The sequence below is a fragment of the Ictalurus furcatus genome, chromosome 12 (assembly GCF_023375685.1).
Source record: "Ictalurus furcatus strain D&B chromosome 12, Billie_1.0, whole genome shotgun sequence".
In the NCBI taxonomy this organism is placed as follows: Eukaryota; Metazoa; Chordata; class Actinopteri; order Siluriformes; family Ictaluridae; genus Ictalurus; species Ictalurus furcatus.
Genome location: NC_071266.1, coordinates 11261216 through 11284289, shown reverse-complemented (window position 1 = coordinate 11284289; position 23074 = coordinate 11261216). Strand labels below are relative to the sequence as shown.

Below are 23074 nucleotides of genomic sequence, written 5' to 3'. Positions count from 1 at the left end.
AGAGATAGTCAGGGTGCTGGAGCAAGTGTTAAAGGTTATCTAGAGAACTGGTGTACACAGTCTTGTGGTTGCAGGCTGGTACTCAAAACTTCGACTTTAAGGTGTGGTTTCCTGTGGTTTTGTGTGCTATTGAGCGTATATGATTTTCCATACACCTGCTCACAGTCTGCTGATTTCCTGCTTTTTTTCTACTACCAGTTGTGTAACATGCCTTTTTTTTCACCCAAGGCCACATACTTCGAATACTGACACACAAACTGAGTAATCAGAAGGCATTTATTTGCAAGTTAAGTTTTGCAAAATCCTGCAGCTATTGTTCAATTTGAAAAAATCTGCAAATTCTGACCACACCCCCTAAATCTAGCCTTAACCTGTAACTTTGCAATAGCTCTGTCCAGAACAACATTAATAAAACTTATAATTACATTAACAAACAGCATTTTTGCATGTCCCCAGCCCACTAAATTACACTTTACTTTTGAATGTAATCATTAAATCATTCAATCTTATTATTTTTGCAATACAGTTCAAATCCATTTAATGCTCGAAACATCCCTTTCCCAGAGTCATCCGTTATAGGTTATGAGAAATTTACATTTTGGTTCATTCACTCAACCCTGTTACCTGAACAAATTTCACCCAAAGTCGTCACATGTTCAACTGGAAGTTGAATCCAAATTTCCTGAAGATCATAGGATGAAGAAAAGTATGTTCTGTTGTTCTTGTTTTCCCTTATTTTCATTCTGTGATATTGACTGATGGTAATTTTGAATGTACAACCCTGTAGATACAATATAATAATGTATAGATTGAAAGTAAATTATTCATTTAAAAAAACACATTTAAGTCAAGTATTAGATTTTCCTCATGTCATTAGCATAGATGCTAGTTAACCACATTTGCGTAGTTATACATTTGTGTCTGCGCCAAAATCATAACCCTGTAACATGGACTGTAACACGGGCTGTAACATGGACAGTATATATACATATATATATATATATATATATATATATATATATATATATATATATATATATATATATGTATATATATAAATAAGAGCTACATGGGCTAAATTGGCTCAGAATATATATTTAAGAGCTACATGAGCTAAATTGGCTCAGAATATACATTTTTGTCCATGTTACAGTATGTACTCTAACATGTTAAATGTACAGTTAGCTCTAAAGTTGACAATGAATTAAACCGATTCAGAGAAAGCTATAACTTAACACAAATGTTGTCTTTTATGCACAAAAATAGCTTGAAAATGCCCCCAACAAGCTTGCTAACAGCATTCAAAACAGTGCTGGAAGAACAGGGAGTGTCAGTGTCGATAATAAATACTGTAAAATTAAATTTAAAGAAGTGCTGCAGTGTTCATGATGATAGATTTATTTGTCCTCTGGTGGACTAAATATCTGACTGTGTTATTTTTGTAACCTCCTGCTGCTTTTATAACCTACAGGCTGTACAGTGTACATCTAGAGGTTTAGCAATTTATCGTCCCTTAGAGCCATGTTAGTACTGCCACCTTGTGGATGGAAGGAGACTTTTTTCCTGTTTGCAGGTTAACCACAAAATATAGCATACAAAATTAGTTATTTTTATTTAATAATTTTTCATAAAACATAAGGCTTTAAAAAGGAACCCTTTTAGCACTTTTATTTTGAGTTGTTTTTTGCCTTGGTCAAAGATTCTAGCAAATAGTTTACATTTGATGGGGGGGGGGGGGGGGGGGGGGTTAGTTTTGCATTCTTTTTAGCACTTTTATTTTCAAAATGTATTTCTTACATGTAACTGTGAATCAAAATCAGTATATCATGACAGAGTCAACTTCAGAATTATTGGCACTCTACATGAAAAAAATGCTATTTGAAATGACAGGTGAACTTTTCCCAATTGCTAAAGTTCTTCATGCATGTTCAGTCACCCTGTTGTTTAGGTGTAGCGATATCTATAAAAACAAATGTGTTATTAAATAGGATGTTTATTGGTTACGCCTGTTACGGTACGTTAATTCAATATAATGCTCAACGCGATTAGCAAAACGCAAGAAAATGGTGCCGATAATCGAATTTCTTTCCGCGCATGCGCAGTTTGCTCCTCTCAGACGTGACGCGCGTGAACGCTCCCCGTATCCTGCTGGTTGTTAAGCCAACGTCAGCGGCTGTGAGGGGAAACAACACGGGCTAATCCTTTCACGTCGCGCTGAATGTCGAATTTTTCATGAAAAACTACGTGGGGAGGAGAAAAAACAGTAAGAATATCCCGTCTGAATTTGAGTTTCGTTCCTTCGGTTTCATTAGCGACGAGTGAGACGTGCATTTTGGGGCTGTGACGTTAAATGGCTCCTTGCAGGAGAACTGTATTTTCTCTATTTAATATGTTTTTCTTTCAGCGTTTAGTTATCTTGACGAATTTTTCCCTCACCCTAACGCAAAGCGAACAAATAACGGTGCAAAATAAAACAACACAACCTTTATTGCTATGTCGTAAACCTCAAGAAACTGTTTAGGAACAAGGATGGGATGAGATGTGGATGACTAGATCGCCTTGGGTTCAATCCCAAATCTTAGCCTTTTTATAGGCGCTCTACATAGGGTAGTGAATAATGACGGCTGCGCACTATGTAGTGCACTACGTTATTGAATGAAGCGGTTTGGGATTCGGGTGTAGTTTTAAAACGTTTCACGTCGTTTCAATGTATTTATTTGTGAACGCTTTAACACTAGAGCTCACAGTTTTGGTATTGTAGCTGTTAATTTTCAAACAAGAGTAATAAAAGTCGAAAATTTTGTTTCGTATTTGTCTAATTTATCGTACAGTCCGAGAGAGACAGGTGTCCTGGTGTTGAAGAGGACATTTCTTTATGTAAGGCCTTTTGAGGTAAATGGCAGTCTCTCTCTCTCTCTCTCTCTCTCTCTCTCTCTCTCTCTCACACACACACACACACAAACACACTTATTTTCACTTATTTATTTAAAATCATGGTCTGTCAGTGTAAATCTTATGTATTTGTGTGTAAAGTTTTATATACAACAATGTTAAGGCTCATCCAAGTCAACAGCTGTTACTGTTTTTGGAAGCAGTTCTCTCATTTCTGTCGTTTCTTGCTCATTAAGACCCACTTAAAGCTTGCTAAATATCTTATTTTTAATATAAAGGTGTCGTTAAAGTCTGGTAAGTTGTGTAGGAGTTGCTAATCACCTGAGGATTCCACCATGACCTTGGAAATAATGTATTTCCATTGTTTTTCAGAATCCCTCCATTAAGTAAGGAGTACAACACCTCGGGGTCGTGCTGTTATAGGAAAATAATCAACACCAAGGTGGTGTGACGGAGGTGGAGGTGTGATGAAGTCACCGTTTCCTCCCGTTCCCACCGTTGATCATTTTCCCATAACAGGATGTCCCTGAGCGTTTTGTTCCCTTTTCAGTCACTTCAGGATTTCACGATTTTGCGATGGCAGAAGTAAACCCAAAATCAAGGAAACTCCGCAATACTCGGAGGAGCTTGCGATTTTTCAAAATTACCGCAGGTTTTCTGCAGAGACGTGTCATGTGACGTCATCACAACACGCACACAGTCAAAGCTCTCTTTGATTTACGTGTGTCGAACATGAGTACAGCTAAAAGGTCTCGTTTACCAACAAACATCACTGCGAAAGACCAAAACAATTTGGCATTTGCGATTTCGCCAAATTCAATAGTTTTCCACAAAAAACTTCGCCAGTTGCATCACAAAAAAAAACTCTGCGAAATCCTGTACTGGATCTTGAAATCTGCCTCTTATAGCACAACTGTTTTTGAGCGATCACAATTTTTTAAATTTGTTGAAGAATAACACATTAAAAAATCTGTTTATACTTACATGAATGTAAAGGTTAATATAAAGCAGCTGTGCTACTGTCAGAGCTGCTGTTCTAGAAAATGCATCAACGCCTTCTGACCAATCAGAATCCAGAACTGTGTAGCTACACTTCATGTAGTTGGATCAGACTTTGTCGGGACTCGGCGGTACTGCTGAGCTGATATGTTGTACAATTTTAAGATTTGGTCGAGGTGTGTGAATAATTCGTGAGTAAAGACGAGTTTAAAATGTCGGACATTTACGTGGTGCGCCTACAGAATGTAAAATAGAACTGAATGTCAGCGGGAGGAAAACGTTAATGTGGGGGAAGGAAATAAAAGCGAATCTGAGACAGTGTAATTTGTCGTATCGATTATTTTTCCCATCTTTAGCACCTACAAGGAGAAATAGTACTTGTAGAGTTTATGGTGCGTCCTTAGGCATTTTAGCGTAACGTGGGCTCTGTTTGCAGGACTGAGCAGGTGATCTGAACACTATGGATGGCTATGGGTATGCAACATTTGCTTCCTTAAAAAAAACAATAATAATTGGTTGTGTGCTTGTTGGCTTGACTGTTTCCTAAACTGGATCTGGATGTCATCCCGATGTCTCAGGTTCTCGAGTCCGGTTCTGGGCGAGGACCACTCCGTCATGGCACGCATGCAGAAGAAATTCTGGAAGACGAAACAGGTTTTGATCAAGGCGACGGGAAAGAAGGAGGATGAGCACGTGGTGGCGTCGGACGCTGATCTGGATGCAAAGCTGGAGGTACGGTCGACGAAAGAGCCGATGTGTGTTAGTAAATTGCAGATTTGGTAAAAATAAATAAATAATCATCGGCAGTGTCTATTTAATGTTTTATTTTTGGAAGGAGTCTCCTGTGTCAGCAGTTTGTAACAGTCAGAAGCAAAGCTGTACATGCAAGTTTTCCGACATCAAAGAAAAAAAAATCACAATGATTAAGCATAATGTGTATCGCTATATTTTACAGTTTTGGGAAGGTTTTGTTAATAAATTGCTATGAAAATATTCTTTTGTAATGAAAATATACTCCATAATACAAGTATTTAATAAGATTTAATGGGAAACAATAGAATTATTTGAATTATTATATTATATTTAGTTATAAATCCACTGGCAACAAAATAGTCTAATGTAAATGTAAAAAAAAATCATGTCATCCATGATACCTCAGAAAAGCATAATGTGATAAATTATGTCACGATATTGATAAAAAAAAACAAAACATTTTTTATTAATTTATTTTTTGTTCTCCTTCTCTTGAATGTTGATTCGAATTATACAGATTCATAACTGCTCAAATTGTAAAGCAGATCTTTCTTTACTTTTGTATATAACGCGTTTAGGGGCGGGGCTACAGTCTGAGCCTGGTTTCTGATGACACATGATACGATTCATGCATGATTTTTTATTTTATTTATTTTTTTTCTTTGCAGGTTTTAGCCACAGATTCTGCAGCTTAGCTAACGAAAAAAATCGTGTTATGGTAATGTTGTATTCAGACATGCGTAGTTGCTGTTATATAAATGGCTGAGAAAATGACAAGGCAAATTGAGACTCAGGGAGCGGATCCAGTTTGCTTAATGATGTATATGCATATATCCTGGCACTTTTAACGAGGCTCCAGGTGTCGAGATTTTCTGTTATTGTTTAGCCAATTTATTATTCAACATTGTCCAGAACTCTGGATTCTGGTTGGTCAGAGAGAATTAATTAATTTCCTCTAATGGCAGCTCTGACAGCAGTTCAGCTGCAAATCCCAGCTATCTTTTCTATAGTAACAGTTCATTTATAGGAATGTGATTTCGGTTACGTTTTCTGTAAGGCGGCTTCTGTTTAACGTTTACTTTTGGAAGTAGTTTCCTGTGTCAGACGTAATAATGCAAGACGTAATGAAGTGCCGTGCAGTATAAGAGGAATAAAGCACTTCTGGGGTACATTGTTATTGGAAAATAATCAGTTTTTGCACGGTAACACTGACTCTGCGTCATCGCACAAATCCGTCATTGAATATTTTCCTGTTCGAGCATGACTGAGTGTTGCAGCAAACACCGAACACACTTTATATAGATGTACCGCAAGGAAATTAACCTCTTTAACATTTATACGCTATTAAAAATAGCTTTAAAAGCCCATTTTTAATGAAAATAAGCAAATTGCAAACTTACATTGAGTGATATTTATTGTTTTTTAATTGCATTTAAGACTTTATTCAAGTATGCATTGAAGAGACAGTCTTGAACAGTGCACGTGAGCATCTATGCTGTGTGTGTGTGTGTGTGTGTGTGTGTGTGTGTGTGTGTGTGTGTGTGTGTGTGTGTGTGTGTGTGTACGTAAAGACCTGAAGAGAGAGTTAATGAGTAACATGGACACACCAGGGAGTGTCGGTGTGTCCTTGTTCATGGTGGATGTGAAGTGTATTGTAGCTCGACCTCTTCTACTATATGAACATGTGTGTGTTGGTGTATGTGCACGATTTGTGCTTCCAGGGAACATATTGTCTATTTTAAGAGCCTCGCCAACCTTCATGACTCATTTATAGCAGTTCTTCTACTCTGAGTCAGGTTTCATCTTGACGTGAGGCACGCAGGCACGCACGCACGCACGCACGCACGCACACACACACACACACACACACACGTGTATACAAAACTTAAATCAGGGAAATGGACTCAAATTGACTTGGTACCATGACAACAGGACACGTGTAATCCTCACTGGAGGTTAAATAAGAGACGATGTGTTTCGTTTGTGTCTTTTGTAGCACAGTTCAAACAACCTTCATGCACATTTAAAATAAAAATCAATCACCGTCTTCTTCCTACGTCACTGAACAAATCCGAGATAATGACGTATTGTAGGTTGATGAATCATGGTGATAATTCCAAATGGTTTAATTCAGTTCCTCAGAAGCATCCAAACATAGTGTGTTTGTTTTTTTTTAACTTGCCATTTTGTCAGCGTCGAGTGTGTTTGTACAGCAGCAGTGTGTGATCACCGCCTCTGTTTACTGTAATGCGGATTAGAATAACAAACATGAATAAAGTGTGTGAGAGAGAGAAAGAGAGAGAGAGAGAGAGAGAGAGAGAGAGAGACTGACTTAATGTCCTCTTGTTTGTCATTTCCACAGTTTTTTCGTTCGATTCAGACCACCTGCACAGAGCTGCTGAAAGTGATTGAAAAATACCAGCAAAGGATAACACGTGAGTGGAAACTACACACACCTTTGTAAACTACACACACCCCTCTGTAAACGTGTTTGCTTTTCCCTCTCACTTCTAAATCGCTTTCGAATAAGCGGCAGTTTGGGAACAGCAATTGCATGAATGGTGGGTTAATTATTATTCTTAATGAAAAACACCAACGACAAAACAGTACAATGACAAACTCGCTTATGTTAAACATAGAACTTTTATTAACAAAACAAATAAGACTGCTTTATTAACTCTTCTTGTCAGCAGCTCTCCTCACTCTCGTTACATGATGAATGAAATCTGATCTGTGCTGTGACTCTGACTCATTTGGCTCATGCTGAATTGAGCAGACGTGTTCAGTTTTTAATTGTAGCGTCCGTTCTCTAACTGAACAAAATCATTTTTATTACTATAAAAAAGCCAAACTATAGTGGGGGCGGTGCCCCGATGGGCAAGTGATGTAATCGGTGTGCAGCTGAACACCGTGTAACACCGGGAACACGACTATCGCAGCAAACTTTATAAACTGCATTCTTATAAACTACAAACACCTCTAACTTTTTAAAATTACACACACTTTTATAAACTATACTTTTAAACCACACACACACCACTTTAAATTGCACAGATCTTTAACTTTTTTTAAACTACACACAACTTATACACTAAACACACATCTTTAACCTCTTCAAACTATACACACCTGTGTAAAAGTTTCCCGCTCAACTATCTCTCTGTTTTTGCACCCTCAAGTGCTATCATATCATATATTAGTGAGGGAGGGACGCCCAAAATAAAAGTAATATAGAAGTAAGTTGTCACATGCCTGACCTTCGACCTGCAGGCCTGTCTCAGGAGGAGAACGAGCTGGGACTGTTCCTGCGCTTCCAGGCCGAGCATGACAAAACTAAAGCGGGAAGCATGATGAATGCCACGAGCAAGGCCCTGTGCACCTCTGCCAAACAGAGGTATGTACACACACTTGCACACAGAACTGTCTCAGCCATTTTAAACAGGATGACATTAACCCTTAAAGACCTAGATCGATTTTTTTGGAAATCTGACTCTCCTGTATTTTTTTTAATTTGTTTGTTTTTCTAACCTATTCTAGCAGTCATCATCAAGTGCCATATATCATTTTAAACAGGATAACTGTCATTTTCAATCTTGCTCATTTAAAGTCCCAATTATTTATTTTTTTGTCTGAGAATGGATGAATTATGCAGAACTTTTAGAAAAATGCCAGAAACAATTTGGTGTTTTTTAATGTGAACTCAAACAAAACCTCCTGAAGTTTGGGGGTTTTTTTCCCTTAGAAAGTTATACCTGGATGTTTTAGACTTCCAAATTAAATTTTGTCTTCAACTAACATTCCCTTAGCAAGTTTTTGCCATCTATTATAATATTATTCTTGGTGTTTTCCCAATGAACAAATGGTATTTTATTTACAGACAATGTAGATGTGTCCATAAAAGTTCAGGGAGATAAATGTTAATTTCTATCACATGAAAAGCTGAGAATCTCCACTTTACGGGACTTTTTAAATCATACAGATTGGATTAGCGGTTCAAAAGTTATTAAACATTTTAGAACAACAGTTATCATTAGCCGCAGGCGGTTTCGGTCTTTGAGGGTTAAATGAGCTTGCTTGCTAAATAATTTGTGGAAAATAGTCAACTTGGGGATGTTAAGAGTAGCTTCAGTAACACACCACCCAGTCGTTGATTATTCCCCCCCCCCCCCCCCCCCCCCCCCCCCCCCGGGTGCAGGTTGGCTCTTTGTGCCCCGCTGCAGCGGATGGAGCAGGAGATGGAGACGTTTCGGAGGAGGGCCATTGCCGACACACTGCTGACCGTGAGCCGCATGGAGAAGGCGAGGACGGAGTACCGCGGCGCTCTGCTCTGGATGAAGGACGTCTCCCAGGAGCTGGACCCCGACACCTATAAACAGCTGGAGAAGTTCCGCAAGGTCAACACTCTCTCTATTTTCAACGAGGTTGAAGTATCGGCACCCTCGACATTGTCTGGGGCGCTTTTACGGCAATCTCAAAAACGGAGACATTTTAGCGGCTAAAAGCGTTTTTTTTTTTTTTTTGCCTCTCATGACTAATAAGAGAATTGAGTGTCAACAGGTGTATAAGAAATAGTGGGCACCGGTTAACACCATATAGGTGGCAGTATTCAAGTACTGAATTCACCGTTTGCGTAGCATTGTGTGTTATGTCCACAGGAAGTCAGTACAACTCCATTATATATTAGTATTTGTTTAAGTATTATGTAGTTGATGTTTAAGCATTTAAACAAGGCAGAAGGCATATGTGTGGTATAAGAAGACACTGGTCGTAGGTCAGATTGGGAGAAACATTGCGTGAGAGCGAGATGGTTTAAAGAGAAAGCAAAAGCTTTGTAGTGTCGAGTATCTGTGACTGAAGTCCTGGTAATAGGTCGAGGGTGGTGGTTTGAGGGGGAGGGCTTCCGTAGCTGGGTTCTGATTTCCTCATCGGCCAGTAGGTGTACAAAGGACAAAGTAATCGAAACCTGCCATCACCCAGTACACACACACACACACACACACACACACACACACACACACACAGACACACATATATTCAGTGTGTCAGACACATTAGAGCAGGGATCTCAAACTCAACTTACCTGGGGGCCGCTGGAGGTAGAGTCTGAGTGAGGCTGGGCCGCATCAAGTATTCCACAAAAAAAGGGTTTCAAGTATTCCAAAAACAGTACAACTGATCCAATCTTCTTAATCTTTAGTAATAACAATTCAGAACATGCAGAACATGAACGGTTCTTCAGAACATAGGCTTCTCTTACTTCCTCCTACTCCTTGCTGCCAGAGACTTGGCAGCGCTTCCTCTTACACAGCTGAGCCACATTTGGCTTGAGGGAGGAAGCAACTGAGACCCTCAGTATGGCTTGAAGATGCTCATCTGTAAGTCTGGACCTGAACTTTGATTTATTAAAGTTCATAGTGGAGAAGAGCTTTTCACACAGATAGGTGCTCCCAAAAAGGCACATGATTCGCTTGAACATCTTGGAAAGCTCAGGGAACGTGGGGGGCAATTCTCTCATAAATTGTCCAAGCTTGTCTGTTTTTCCACTCACCTCCCTGAACTTGGCTTTGAGTTCAGATCTGCACTGCAGGTCAATTAGCTCCATCTGAAGCACAGGGGGGGCTTCTTCCACATCGAAGAAGAAGGGGTCAGCAAAAATTTGAAACGTGGCTCTGTGTGTCTTGAAGTCTGCAAACCTGTGATCAAATTCTTCCTGTAGCTTTACAATGGTATCAGCATACTTCTCACCACTGAATGGTGTGCCTGAATCCATGAGCACCTTGCATGCTGGGAAATGGCAGAGGTTTGTCTGAGAAAGCTGGGCTTTCCATAACACAAGTTTTGTGGAGAATGCTCTGACATTGTCATATGTAGTACTGACAAGCTGGCCCTGGCCTTGTAACTTCTTGTTCAGTACATTCAGCTCCTGTGTGATGTCAACAAGAAAAGCTAAGTCCATTAGCCATTTGGGATCACTTAGTACAGGAACAGCCATCCCATCCTTATCCATGAAGGCTTTCACTTCTCCTCTCAACTCAAAAAACCTCTTCAAGACGTCCCCCCTGCTAAGCCAACGTACCTCGGTGAAGTAGAGCACATCCTCATATGCTGACTCTATTTCCTCCAAAAAGGCGCGGAACTGCCGGTGCTTTAAGCCCCTGGATCTGATATGGTTGATGCATTTCACAACATTAGACATCACATTGTCAAACTTCAGGCATTTGCTGCAAAGGGCCTGCTGATGGATAATGCAGTGCAAAGCAATGGCCTCTTCCACACCCTCCTCTTCCAGTTTTCTTTGAACAAGTGCCACCAGTCCATTTCTCCTCCCCGTCATTGATGGCGCTCCGTCGGTTGTTATTCCAGCAAAACTCTTCCATAGTAAGCCGGCATCAACAATGACATCACACAGCTGGCGGAATATCTCCTGACCGGTGGTCTGGCCATGCATTGGAATCATTGTGAGTAAATCCTCCATCACTTAAAAATTGTCATCAACACCACTGACATATATTGCGAGCTGCGCAGTGTCAGTGACATCTGTGCTCTCATCAAGAGCGACTGAGTATGAATGGAAATGTTTAGCTTTCTCACGTAGTTGATCGTAAATGTTATCCGACAGGTCCGAAATGCGCTCTGCCAGTGTGTTGGCTGAAAGGCTGATGTTGCTAAATTGACCTTTCTTTTCTGGACAGACTATACTTGCAGCCTGTAACATGCACTGTTTGATGAACTCGCCGTCTTTGAATGGCTTTCCTGCCTTAGCAATCATCTCACTCACCACGTAGCTAGCTTCGACTACTGCATGACTCTCTTTGCTTGCTTTCTTGAAAAAATCTTGTTGCCTCAGTAGACATGTTTTAAGTTTGGCAACCCGGTCCTCTCGCTCATCTCCCTGGTATTTTGCATACTCCTCAGCATGTCTAGTTGAGTAATGACGTCTGATGTTATACTCCTTGTGCACCGCAACTTTATCTGTGCATATTAGACACGTCGGAATGCCCCTGTGCTCTACAAAAAAATATTCCGTTTCCCACTTCTCCTGAAATTGTCTGTGCTCATCGCCAACCGTTCTCGTCACGGCAGGTTTTGAAAAAGACATGACTGGGTGACAAAAAACGTATTTGCACTGGGTGACACTCCCGAAACATGTTTCAAGTGACCAACTTTGATAATTCATGTTGTTGTCACGAGCCTGAGCTATGGTAGCCCACAAGTGTTAAAAAATATAAAACGCCTAGGGCAACGACTCACGCAGGTGCATGTGAGAAAAAACACGCGGGCTGCACTAACACTAAGACTTGATTTCATGTAGGGGGCCACAAAATATCGTTCCGCGGGCCGCAATTGGCCCCCGGGCCGCGAGTCTGAGACCCCTGCATTAGAGGTTTGTCTGGGTTGAGGAAGACTGATGCACAAAGACGTGTCTATGTTGATGCTAGAATTTTTATATGTTGATGCTAGAATTTTTATATGTTGATGCTAAACATTCATTCACACTTTTATTTATTTTTTTTATTAAGTCACCCAAAACGTATTTCTTTAAAGCTTGTGAATTTTTCCCCTATATTGAATCATAAATTGGGTGACGGTGGATTTGTACAACAAAAAAAAAGAAGTCAAATTAGGAACAACCCAAATACTAATGCTCCTCCCTTTCTTCGGGTACATCAGTGTTCCCGGACCTTGATTTGTATTCAGGAACATGATTGGCTCTTGTATTTTATGACACCATAACTTTCGCTGTGACATATTCAGCTTCAACTGTTTCTTAACAGAATGAATGTGGTATAATTACACTTGGACGAGATGGTGCTTTTTATTTTAATACCACTGAATTAGAACCTACTCTCTCACACCCCCACCTAGTATCAAAAACTGTCTCACTATACAATTTAAAGCACATACTGTACGTGTTTGTCTGTCTGTGTATAGGTGCAGGCACAGGTGAGGGGAACAAAGGTGCACTTTGATAAGCTGAATAATGATGTGTGTCAGAAAGTGGACATGCTGGGGGCGAGTCGTTGCAACATGCTCTCTCATTCCCTGTGCACTTACCAGGTATCTGTACTGCACTGATTTGCTCATACACTGATTCATTCTTTCACTCTTTCATTTGCTGTTTTACTGTTTCATTCAGTGATTCACTATTTAACAGATTCATTCTTTCACTGATTCATTCATGAACCATGCATTTACTGATTCATTCACTGGTTCACTGATTCCATCCACAGATTCTCCGATTCATCCACCAGTTCTTTCATTTAATAACCCATTGATTCATCCACTGATGCTCTGATTCTTTCATTCACTGTTTTACTGATTCACCAATTAATTCAGGAACCATGCATGCACTCATTATTTCCTCTTTCTGTTTGCTCTCCATCCATATTTCTCACTTTTTCTCTCTGGTCTGTTTCTATAAATGAATATTTTATTTATAGCCTGTTCTCACAGTATGTGGGCATGTTTGTGCCGAGTGTGATTGTGTGTGTCTCTCTCTCTCTCTCTCTCTCTCTCTCTCTCTCTCTCTCTCTTTTAGACAACACTCCTGCAGTTCTGGGAGAAGACAGCAAACATCATGTCTGGCATCCACGAAGCCTTTAAGGGATACGTGCCATACAACTTCACCACCCTGAAGGTTTGTTTTAGGGCAAATCTGCAATCATGAGATGCTGTCTGAAGTGCAGTGTGTATCCGTGATATCGATGAGCTTCATTAATGTGTGTGTGCAGGAGTTACGGGACCCGCTGGAGCACCTTTTGGAAGGTCCGTCACTGGAGGACGACAAGGATAAAGAAAAGGAAACGAATGCAGACAAGTGAGCAAATATAAGTACACACTCAGGACTCATCCTTCCTCAGATTTTTTGATTGTTTCACTGTAGAATTACAGGCATGGCAAAAAAAAAAAAAAAACATAAGCTACTTTCCATAACCCCGGTTCTCTGAAACATCGAGTGGAGAGATCCACTTATAGGAAAGACATCCGTACCTCACCTCTGTAGAAGCATCCAATTGCACCAAGTCTGGCTGTGATAGACAGGAGTGCGTGTCCAATGTCAGGTAAGGGCAGGCAAGGGCATAAATGACCTTCATGCGCTCCTCTTCCTCCGTGAGCAAATTCGCTTCTCGTGGCAAACGGGGCAAGCTTGGTGGATCTCTCCACTCGATGTTTCAGAGAACCCGGGGTTATGGACAGTAACCTGTTGTTCTCTTTCATCATCTCGGGTTCGAGATCCACCTATGGGAGAAATGTGACAATTCCCCGTTGCTCACCACACTCACAGTGAGGTCCTGTAAGCCAGGGGATGGTCACCTAGATAGGTGGTGCTTGACGCATCCAAAAATGATATGCCTAGTAACACTGTGCACGAAGGTGATAGTGGTACTCAGGTGGAACATGAAGGACATGCTGGTGACGTGAATAAGCGAAGCCTTACAGCCCAAGCTTCAAGATAGAGAAGAGGGCTTAAGAAAGGAAGGCTACAAGGAGCCCACTCCTAGTCAGAGTGAGCTGCCCGGGTCTTAGTGACATCGAGTGAGACTCCCCAAAAGCTGAGCAGGCATGAGACTCGTTATCCCTGGCGGAAGCTGAAGGCAGTGTAGTATGTGCCATGGCTGCGAAGCACCAAGCTCAGTCAAGTCCATAAGGCGGGCAGCCGTTGGGGGGGCTTAAGAGGAGGCGGGCAGCCTAACGAGCAGTGCGAGCGTGGGCAGCTTGCAGCAAGTGACGCAGCTAACCTGTCTAGCGAGACAAACACATCTGGCAGAGGTGAGATGATGAAAAAGAACCACAAATAATTTAATATTGTGATGCAAAGATGCAGTGTCTGGGTTTACATGTCTCTGAGATGCCCCCTGCAGGCAGGGATTGGTTTAAAAGAATTAGGTTAAAAGAAACACTGACACCACTTGAACAGTGTTTGGCTGTGTGTTCCAGATAAAGTAGATTTTGTGTCTCTTTTGCCAACTGCTTACTCATAACAGTGTCAGATGACCATAAATCCACATGTTTATTCATCAAAACATTGAAATAGCCACCCATATGTCCCTCAGTGTGCAAATCAGAGATTAAACCGTCTATTATTGTTTTCTTTAAACAGTCTTGTGTCACTGGAGGAGGAAAAGACAGGAAAATCAGTGCTTGAAGCTGGTACGTATCGCTCAGACTGTTTCTAATGTCTCTAAAAGCCTTTACAATGAGTACCTCATGGGACGAAACGTTCTTCTTCTGGTACAGGTTCCCTTGCAGGTTTTGATCAGGACCGAGATTCTGACGGCTCTTTACCAGCAAGTTTAGACTCGGGTAAGTTTCACGCTTTAGTGCTCTGTTATTAAAAAAATCATAAAACAAATATCTGTAACATAATTTGTAAACTTATCTGTGGTACCAATACTTTTTGACAAAGACTTTAGTGAAAATGAAGAAGGCTCTGAGTGCCAATTTTGTCAGATGGCATTAAAATACAACCGAAAAGCAAGTTATCATAACGTTATACCCTGCATAGTGAGCATATATAGTGAATAGGAATCCATTTTGGTGGTGGATTTTTTGTGTTAATAAAACAAGAAAAAAAACACTAGCATGTATAAATGAAAATAAAACTAGCAACAAAATGTTCACCTTCTGGGGTTTATATACGTAATATTAGCACTAGTGTTTGTTGAAGCATATTTTATTATTATACTATTATATTAAAGCTTAAAGTAGGTTACATTTGTATAGCTAAATTAAATTAATCATCAACTTTCCCAAAAACGAAAAACGTACACGTTGTTGATGTTCTGTTTTTAAATTGGCTTTGTTGTTCAGTAATGTGTTTGCATAACTGAGTAAAATGGAGGTTATTGACTAGATGTTACAGTATTCTGTATTTGCCCCATTTGTGCTGCAGCTTTGTTTGAGCTCTCGGGCCCCGTCAGCACAATCACCACGGATGATGACCTCTTAGTCATGAACCCTGACCCCACCCTGAGCCATGCCATGACCCCAACTCTGCCTATACCACAGCCTCAGAGCCACCCAGCGACCGCACTGCCCTCTGTGGTCCAGTGGGACGTGTCTCAGGGACAAAGCATGGAGTCCTTTGTCACTATACCACTGTCTGAGAAGGGTATAAACTCAGTCAGCTTCCTCTTCTGCCCTCAGACCTGCATTCACCTTTAATCCCTTTCCACTGTTCCAAACCTGTCTCTCTCTCTGCACCGAAAAGCAGGATCCAACTCTCCTTAAAGTACCCCTGTATTCAGAAATGTCTTATTCTGTTCATATGATTAGTATTTGCACTAAATTCACTTTTCCCCCAGCACTTACTCAGCTTGTGATGTCACTAAATAAGCTCCAAGGCTGTAGACCAATCATGTGCGATATGTAAATTTTTTTCAGGATGTAGAGTCTGATAGTAGTGCAGCTGCAGATTGTGGGTTTATGTGAATGTGCTTGTTCTATTTTATGCATTATCAGATTTAAAAACCACGTAATTGCTGATATGATGAAGTGTGTGGAAGTTTCCAGAAGCAAATATGTCTAATTTGCATCAAATGTATATTCTTAGATCCTGGCATTTTTAATGAGGTGTTGAGATTTTTCCTGGGTCAATTAATTATTTGAAGTTCCTTGAAAGGCGTAGTGTTATTTGACGTGTTGACGTAATTTCCACTGAAATAGGAAGTCAGGGCAGGATGTTTCGAGTGGCTTCTCCCCCTTTTAAAATAGCCAATAGCTTTTAGCTTGCCTCACAGCCCGGGCTAAGCTGTACTTGGCCGTTAGCAGCATGGATGTTTGTAATGTTGCGGGCGGGACAATTCAGATTCTAGAGAGCATTTGATTGGACAGAAAATCTGATGAGAAGCTGAAGTGCAGAACGATGTCGTCATCATCATGTTGATCCGTATTGGTGGTAGAGCGAGACTGTAAATTTTGATTGTATATATCTTCTAAATGTGAATTTTGTCATTGTTTTGGAGCGCATTAGCTTATAGATAATCTTAAGGCTGACATGTTCATGCTAAAAGCCAAAAATCTTCACTTTTGATTTCATGGGGACTTTTACTTAATTTTTGTGGTTTAAAGCAATGCTTTTAGGGGTACTTTAAAGCATTCTGTTTAAACACTAGTTCTCTGACTTTTCCCACTTCTTCAGCGTGACTGTAGAGTTTAGATTTCCTCACGCTGGCTCTTTTGCTTATGTCCAAGCTTCCTCTGTCTGAAAACTCTCATTTTGGATGACTATATTCTTTTATCAGATCCTTTTCTAGAATCATCTGCTTTTCAAAAATATTCTCTGTCCTCATTTGGAGGCATCTAGGACATGTTCTTTTTCCACTTCTTTCTTTGCTTCTTGCCTGCTGAGAGTTTCCTTTCTACGTTTATTACTTGAAGAACAACACTTATTTTGATCATGTCTGAATCTTGACAATGTGCGCATTTGTAATAAAAGGCTGTGTTGATTAACACTGAAGCGTTTGATACTTCGGTTGGATTTTTATTATGCTAACAGTCCAGCAAACGGTTGTTTTTTTTATTTCAGAGAGGGAGATGTATGTGGGATGTGTTGATTTTTTTAAAAAAAAATGTAATTATTTGATTTTCCATTTTACATCGAAAAGTTTTCCATGTCCGCGTCGACGTCATTCTCTGAGCAGCTGTCTCTGATTTCAGCACCGATTGTATTTTAAAAAATCAAAGAAAAAGATGGAATATAGTACTTAAAAATAAATAAATCAACTTGGACACTTTTACGTTAACACACACACACGGCGCACTAAACTTGTTAATCAGCTTAACACCCCCATACACCACCCTCCCGCAAAACCATGCCCCTAAAACCTCCCCATTTATAAAAATAACACATTGAGCAAAAACAAAGATGCCAATATAACACATTGCAAATAGCCGGAGTAAAAGTATTCGTGAGTGTTTAAGATAACCAAAAGTCTCTATCAGAGCATGGTTAGGTCATGGTGTCCAGCAGCCAGTGAGGCAAATCTGGGTCTGACCTCATGAATACAGTCTATCGGAGTTACTCTTTAATAGACTTTTTTGTTTCTGTCACTCCAGTTGGCAGGGATTTGCTCTCGGGTCTCGTGCCACACACTGGCCCGGAGGAGGAAGAGGCAGAACGAGGTGACCTGTACTTCCTGCAGGATCTGCTGAGTCCTGGAGCCTCCAGCGGAACAGATGACTTCAGTAAGGCGTGGCAGGACGCTTTCGGCTGCTTTGAGGCCCCTGCGAGTGCCCCCTGCTCCACAAACGCTGCTGCGGCGAGCGGCACCGCCCCAACTCGCTCTTCCTCACAGCCTCCGAGTCCCACCGGCTTCCTGCCTTCACAGCTCCTTGACCATGGGATCAGCACCACTGGTTAGAATTCACAACAAACACACACACACTGCCACCTAGTGCTGGAATTATAAATAAATTCTTCTGCATCTGAATCCACCTTGGTATTTATTTCTCATTTCTGTAGGATACAGTATATATTTTATTTGTAGTAAAACTACTTATTGCTTTAAAACCATATAAAATATAAGACATCAGTTAATGTTTTTAAAATTGTTACCTACGTATACAAATCAATTAATTTACTAATTAAATATTAAAGTATGTTTTAATTGTGATGAGTTAATTATCTGAATTTATTTTTAATATACATTTTACAGCTCTGCACCGTTATATTTGGTACCATTGGCATTACAATTTTTCACAGTAATAAAATGACGAATAAACCTCTGTAAATGTCAGTATAGTATCATTTAACGGAATTATTTTACTTTTTGATTTCTCACTGTATTAACGATCTGTTTAGTTTGTATGTCAAGCAACAAATAAAAGCATTAAAAACAGTATAAAATAAACCCTGCTACTGCCGTTAACTTGCATTCCATTTTTCACTCCTTGTTAATCAGGATGGATGACTCCTCCCATGTTTAAAAACCCTCCCCTTCAAGCTCCACCCACTGCGGGTCAGGTCCCGGCTGCGCAGAACAGCTCCAGAATATTGGATAACGGTACGTACGCTTTTAGAGATAGAAAAAAGTTATTTCATGTTTGAATAATGCATAATGTTATGGTCTGTAGCTCCTAAAGGTGGAGCTCGGGACATGTCTGCGTGGTTTAACATTTTCGCTGACCTGGACCCTCTTTCCAACCCCGACGCTATCGGACGAAACGATGAAGAGCTGCTTAACGCCTGAGGGGTGTGTGTGTGTGTGTGTGTGTGTGTGTGTGTGTGTGTATGAACTTGCATACTATCTGAACAGGAGCTGACTTGTTTTGTTTAATAACTGTAACTGCAAGTGGAGAAAAAGTTCTTTAATAAAAATTTTAATTGTTTAGAATCGCTGTGGCATTAATAATCAATAATCAACTACAGGCTGTTAACATGGAGTATTTAATTCATGTTCTAATCAGTGTGTGTGTGTGTGTGTGTGTGTGTGTGTGTGCGTGTGTGTGTATATATACAATGTATGTATGCTTATAAGTTATAAAATGTGTTTGTGGTTTTTTTTTTTTTTAATTTTTTTTTTTTTATCAGGTTTCCTCAGTCACTGTACAGGAAAAAAAAACAACAGCTGGATATTCTTTGTGCTGAGTCCCATTGAGCCAAGGATGGATCCGGGAAAAACATCGATCAGCCGTTATCTCTGTGTGTATGTGTGAGTGAGAGAGAGTGCAAATCCGCTTTACATTTCCTCAGCAACGTGGGTTTAAAAAATTGTTTTTTAATGAAGACTGCACTATATATTCAATATGAATCTTGTGATGGAGGTTGAAAGTTTACGATAAGGATGAAGAGTCACTGAGGGGAAATGAAGGTGTTTGGAGATTGTATTCTACACTGGTTAGCAAGCTTCACATGTTTTGTAAATAATCACACGAGAAACGTTTACCCAGTCGGAAACGTGTATTTTTAATCAGCTGTAGATTATTTTACAGACAGGTGTCCGTCCGTCTGTCTGAATGCTAGGCTCGGGGGGAACGACACAAGTAAAACTGGAAGAAAATTGGCTATAAAAAATTAAAGCTAGAATCAGGGATTTCTGATTATGAGCACGGGTGTTAAAAAAATAATAAAAATCATATATTTTGGCTTATATTTAATCACAAATTCATGGCCAGAAACAAAATATCACAGGTCCCTGGTTATGGCTTTAAATAAAAGATATAAAACAACAAATATATGTATACTCATGTGTTGTTGCACAGTATCTGCTTTGGAAATGAGATATTCTTATATTTATTAACCTTTCAATTCATTTAACCTGCTTTAAGGTGAGTACATGAAGTTTAAGGGGTTAACTGGATGGAAAGGGGTGTGTGTGTGTGTGTGTGTGTGTGTGTGTGTGTGTGTGTGTATGTTGAATTTTGTATTATATCTGAATTTGGTATTTGCCACCACAAGATCTCCAGCAACCTATACAGTTAGGTTCAAAAGTTGGCGCCACCTTGTCACTAAATAAAATGATATATGATGGTAAAGAAATTGAATTTCATGTATTTAGTTCATTCATCTGTGAATTATCACATGTAATTAGTATATAGTAATAGTATATAAAGAGGTTTATATAAGGTTTTTTTTTTCTTTTTTCACACACACACACACAATGTCTTCTGGAGAGCGAGTGTCAGTAGATTAGTGTCCAAGAGAACAATACTGGGAAAATTCTGTGCTGTTTGGGTGGGAGGGATGGCGTTACTCCTGTCAATCTGAGCGTTACCGACCAATCATGTGTCTCCGTGAGCTCATGTATACGGAAGAGGGCAGATAGCACTGCTCTCCGAGTGACGTAGAATAAGCAGAAAAGATGCACATGCTAGCTGTTAGCAATCTATTTGATGGGGAGAGCTAAGCTATCTGGCAAAATGGCCAAACAATTAATAACAGTAATAATCATAATAAAAATATGAAAATAAATAAAGGGGCACAAACTTTTGCATGGAAATATTTTACTTTCATATAAGGCCTACAGCTGCAGGCCTTTATTCAAACTACGCATCTGATTCCACCCATGTGTGAATATATCAGTCATTGATGTCTGACTCTTTTTTTGGGGGGGGTTGTTTAACATTTGTAAAAGTATTGGCACCTATCGGTTGAACTCTACCGATCTCTTGTATTCTTATTCATTTGTTTCACGAATGTATGCAAACTGATAAACAACTTTACATTCCACTCATGCCTGAATGCACACATCAATACTTTTTTCTGAAATGTAATAATGTGAAGAAGAAGAAAAAAAGATTTCTATATTGCCTTGCACATTTCATTGTTTTTAAAACCTTTTTAACTTCACAAGCATAAAGAATGTACCCTGCACCACACATGGCTGCATTTGACTTGATTTATTTTATGCAAGTAATGATTTTTTCCCCCCCAACTGATCATGTAACAATTTACAAGATTATGAACAGATGAGATCTCTACAGTGACTGTACTCAAGTGACAACCGACCAGACGATAAAATAAATAAATAAACTCCTTGTATTTGACCAGATTGGTTCAGATGTTTCATTTTTGTTTTGTTTGTTTTTTTGGTGTGTTTTTGTTTGTTTGTATATTTTACAAATTTTTCAGGAAGTCATTTTCCTGATGGAAGGCTTTTAGGACGTAGCTTTTGATCCCGAAGACGATCCACACACAGAAACAGTGCTAGAGGCATCATTTGGCTCGTTTGTGTGGTAAGAACAGCCACTTAAATTGAATATTCTAATTTAAATATTTAGGTATTTTTAAGGCAGTACACATGTTTTTCCCTCTCGTATCTGACTCTTGTTAAAGGAAGAAAGGTGAGCTTCACAGTATGATGCGTGAATTCATTTACAGTATAAATGCTACGGTTCCTCTCAGAACATCTCCAGAGATGCCGTTTAGTGCCGTTTCCATCCACGTTTCCAACTCTACTGAATTTTTGTCTAGGAAAACCACCTTCTGGTTTTAAAACATACGTTCATCCATCATGTAATATATATTTCTGAGCTTCACTCCATTTTTTTAAAAAAAAGAATATAATTTAAATGAAAAACAAATCAGCATTCTCAAAGTTCTTGTTCCAGTAACTGGTATCCAAACACTGTCTATAGATCATTGCACGTTATTTATAATGTACTTTATTCCTAATTATGTTTAAATTTAGTCTCTCTAATTGTACACAAAAATGAGCTAAGTACTATGTCCTAAAAAATGATGTTACATTAGTTACTTTCCAACAATTTTGCAAAACATTTGAATGGAAACATCTTTTTCTTTCTTTCTTTCTCCTCTGCCATATTTGTCAAATTGTATCCACTCAACACTGATCATAAAATCCGCTCTCTTCCATTTCAGCCCAAAACAAGAACAGTACAATTAACATTACATAGCACCAGATCCTCCTGTTTCACCTGCAGCTTCATATAAAGCGTATGATCGAGGAAGGGAAAAGTGACAATTTTTTTTTATACACTGTGGAGTAAATCAGGAACCAGGGGTCTCATTTACAGATGGTGCATGCAGACAGTGCATGGCGTGTGTACTGAAGAATTTTATTCCTCTTATTCCACAGCAACTATAATTTTCCTTTGTTAAAGATAGACCGCATCATACTTTTAATCTGTTTCTAGTCCTGTTATCACTTATGTCGTAGCAGCTGTAAAGAGTCATGACCTTCTTTTTCTCTGTCTTGAAGTTGACCAAAAAAAACCCAACCCAACGTAGCTTATCGTGTTACTACGAAACCACAAAGCGTAAACTTTACAGATTTACCTGACTGTTCCTTCCGTAAATATTAGATAAACGTCTCCTTACAGAAAATGTCACCTTACCAAAGGAATTCGACAGAGCTGTGGTCAAACATTTGAGATCGCAAACCTGCCGAATCGTTTAAAAAGAATAAATTTAAAAAAAGTCTTTTTTTTTTAATTTCATTCAAATTCATCTAGTTTTGTTCGGTCTACACAAAAGTTAAAATTAATTTAAAAAACAAAACTACCCTCTCTGATCTGGTGGTCCAGACTCTTTTTTGTTTAACAGAATTGTATTTTCACATCATCTGGAGTTTGTTTGTTTTTGACAGAATGCTTTAGCTCAAGGAAGTTGTTTACCATATATGGTAAATTGGGCGGGGGGCGTTTTTTTATGCAAACATGGCTGTGCTCAAGTGGAGCAATATACAGGGTATTGATATTTGTTCTCATTCATCGGGTATAACTGTATGCAAAGTTTTGTTTTTTTATTATAAATACTAGTTTTTGTAATAAATTCAGAAAGACTTTTATACACTCTTGAATGTATAATGAATGTAATAAATGAGACCCCTGGAGAGGTATTATGCTGCTACAGACAGTGAGTATCAGGCATGGGATCGGGATTTTTTTTTTCCGTCCGTCCCTGTTATTAGCTACATTTTTTTTTTCCTCTGTGCATGTTAACTACTCATAACACACACATACTGTA

General features: G+C 39.4%; 1 protein-coding gene across 3 annotated transcripts; it reads left to right on the top strand.

Annotated features, from left to right (window-relative positions):
• Positions 1-2062: 2062 nt before the first annotated feature.
• ical1 (islet cell autoantigen 1-like) lies at positions 2063-22865 on the top strand. Of its 3 annotated transcripts, XM_053637979.1 has the most exons (17): positions 2068-2263; positions 2832-2892; positions 4328-4365; positions 4470-4623; positions 7007-7079; positions 7915-8038; positions 8840-9038; positions 12577-12702; positions 13184-13282; positions 13377-13462; positions 14747-14796; positions 14884-14949; positions 15539-15757; positions 17704-18003; positions 18549-18650; positions 18721-18839; positions 19178-22865. In XM_053637979.1, exons 3-16 carry the CDS (start codon positions 4352-4354, stop codon positions 18834-18836), a joined length of 1728 nt encoding a protein of 575 aa, XP_053493954.1. In that variant the 5' UTR covers positions 2068-2263; positions 2832-2892; positions 4328-4351; the 3' UTR covers positions 18837-18839; positions 19178-22865. The 3 variants fall into 3 exon arrangements, with proteins under 3 accessions (XP_053493956.1, XP_053493955.1, XP_053493954.1); XM_053637981.1 differs by lacking the exon at positions 15539-15757 and having other exon boundaries at positions 2063-2263; XM_053637980.1 differs by lacking the exon at positions 2832-2892 and having other exon boundaries at positions 2067-2263.
• Positions 22866-23074: the final 209 nt, after the last annotated feature.

Coding starts and splice junctions, on each gene's coding strand:
- ical1 (XM_053637980.1), top strand. Junction 14,950..15,538: donor ACCAGCAAGTTTAGACTCGG/GTAAGTTTCACG, acceptor TTTGTGCTGCAG/CTTTGTTTGAGCTCTCGGGC. Junction 15,758..17,703: donor TATACCACTGTCTGAGAAGG/GTATAAACTCAG, acceptor CTGTCACTCCAG/TTGGCAGGGATTTGCTCTCG.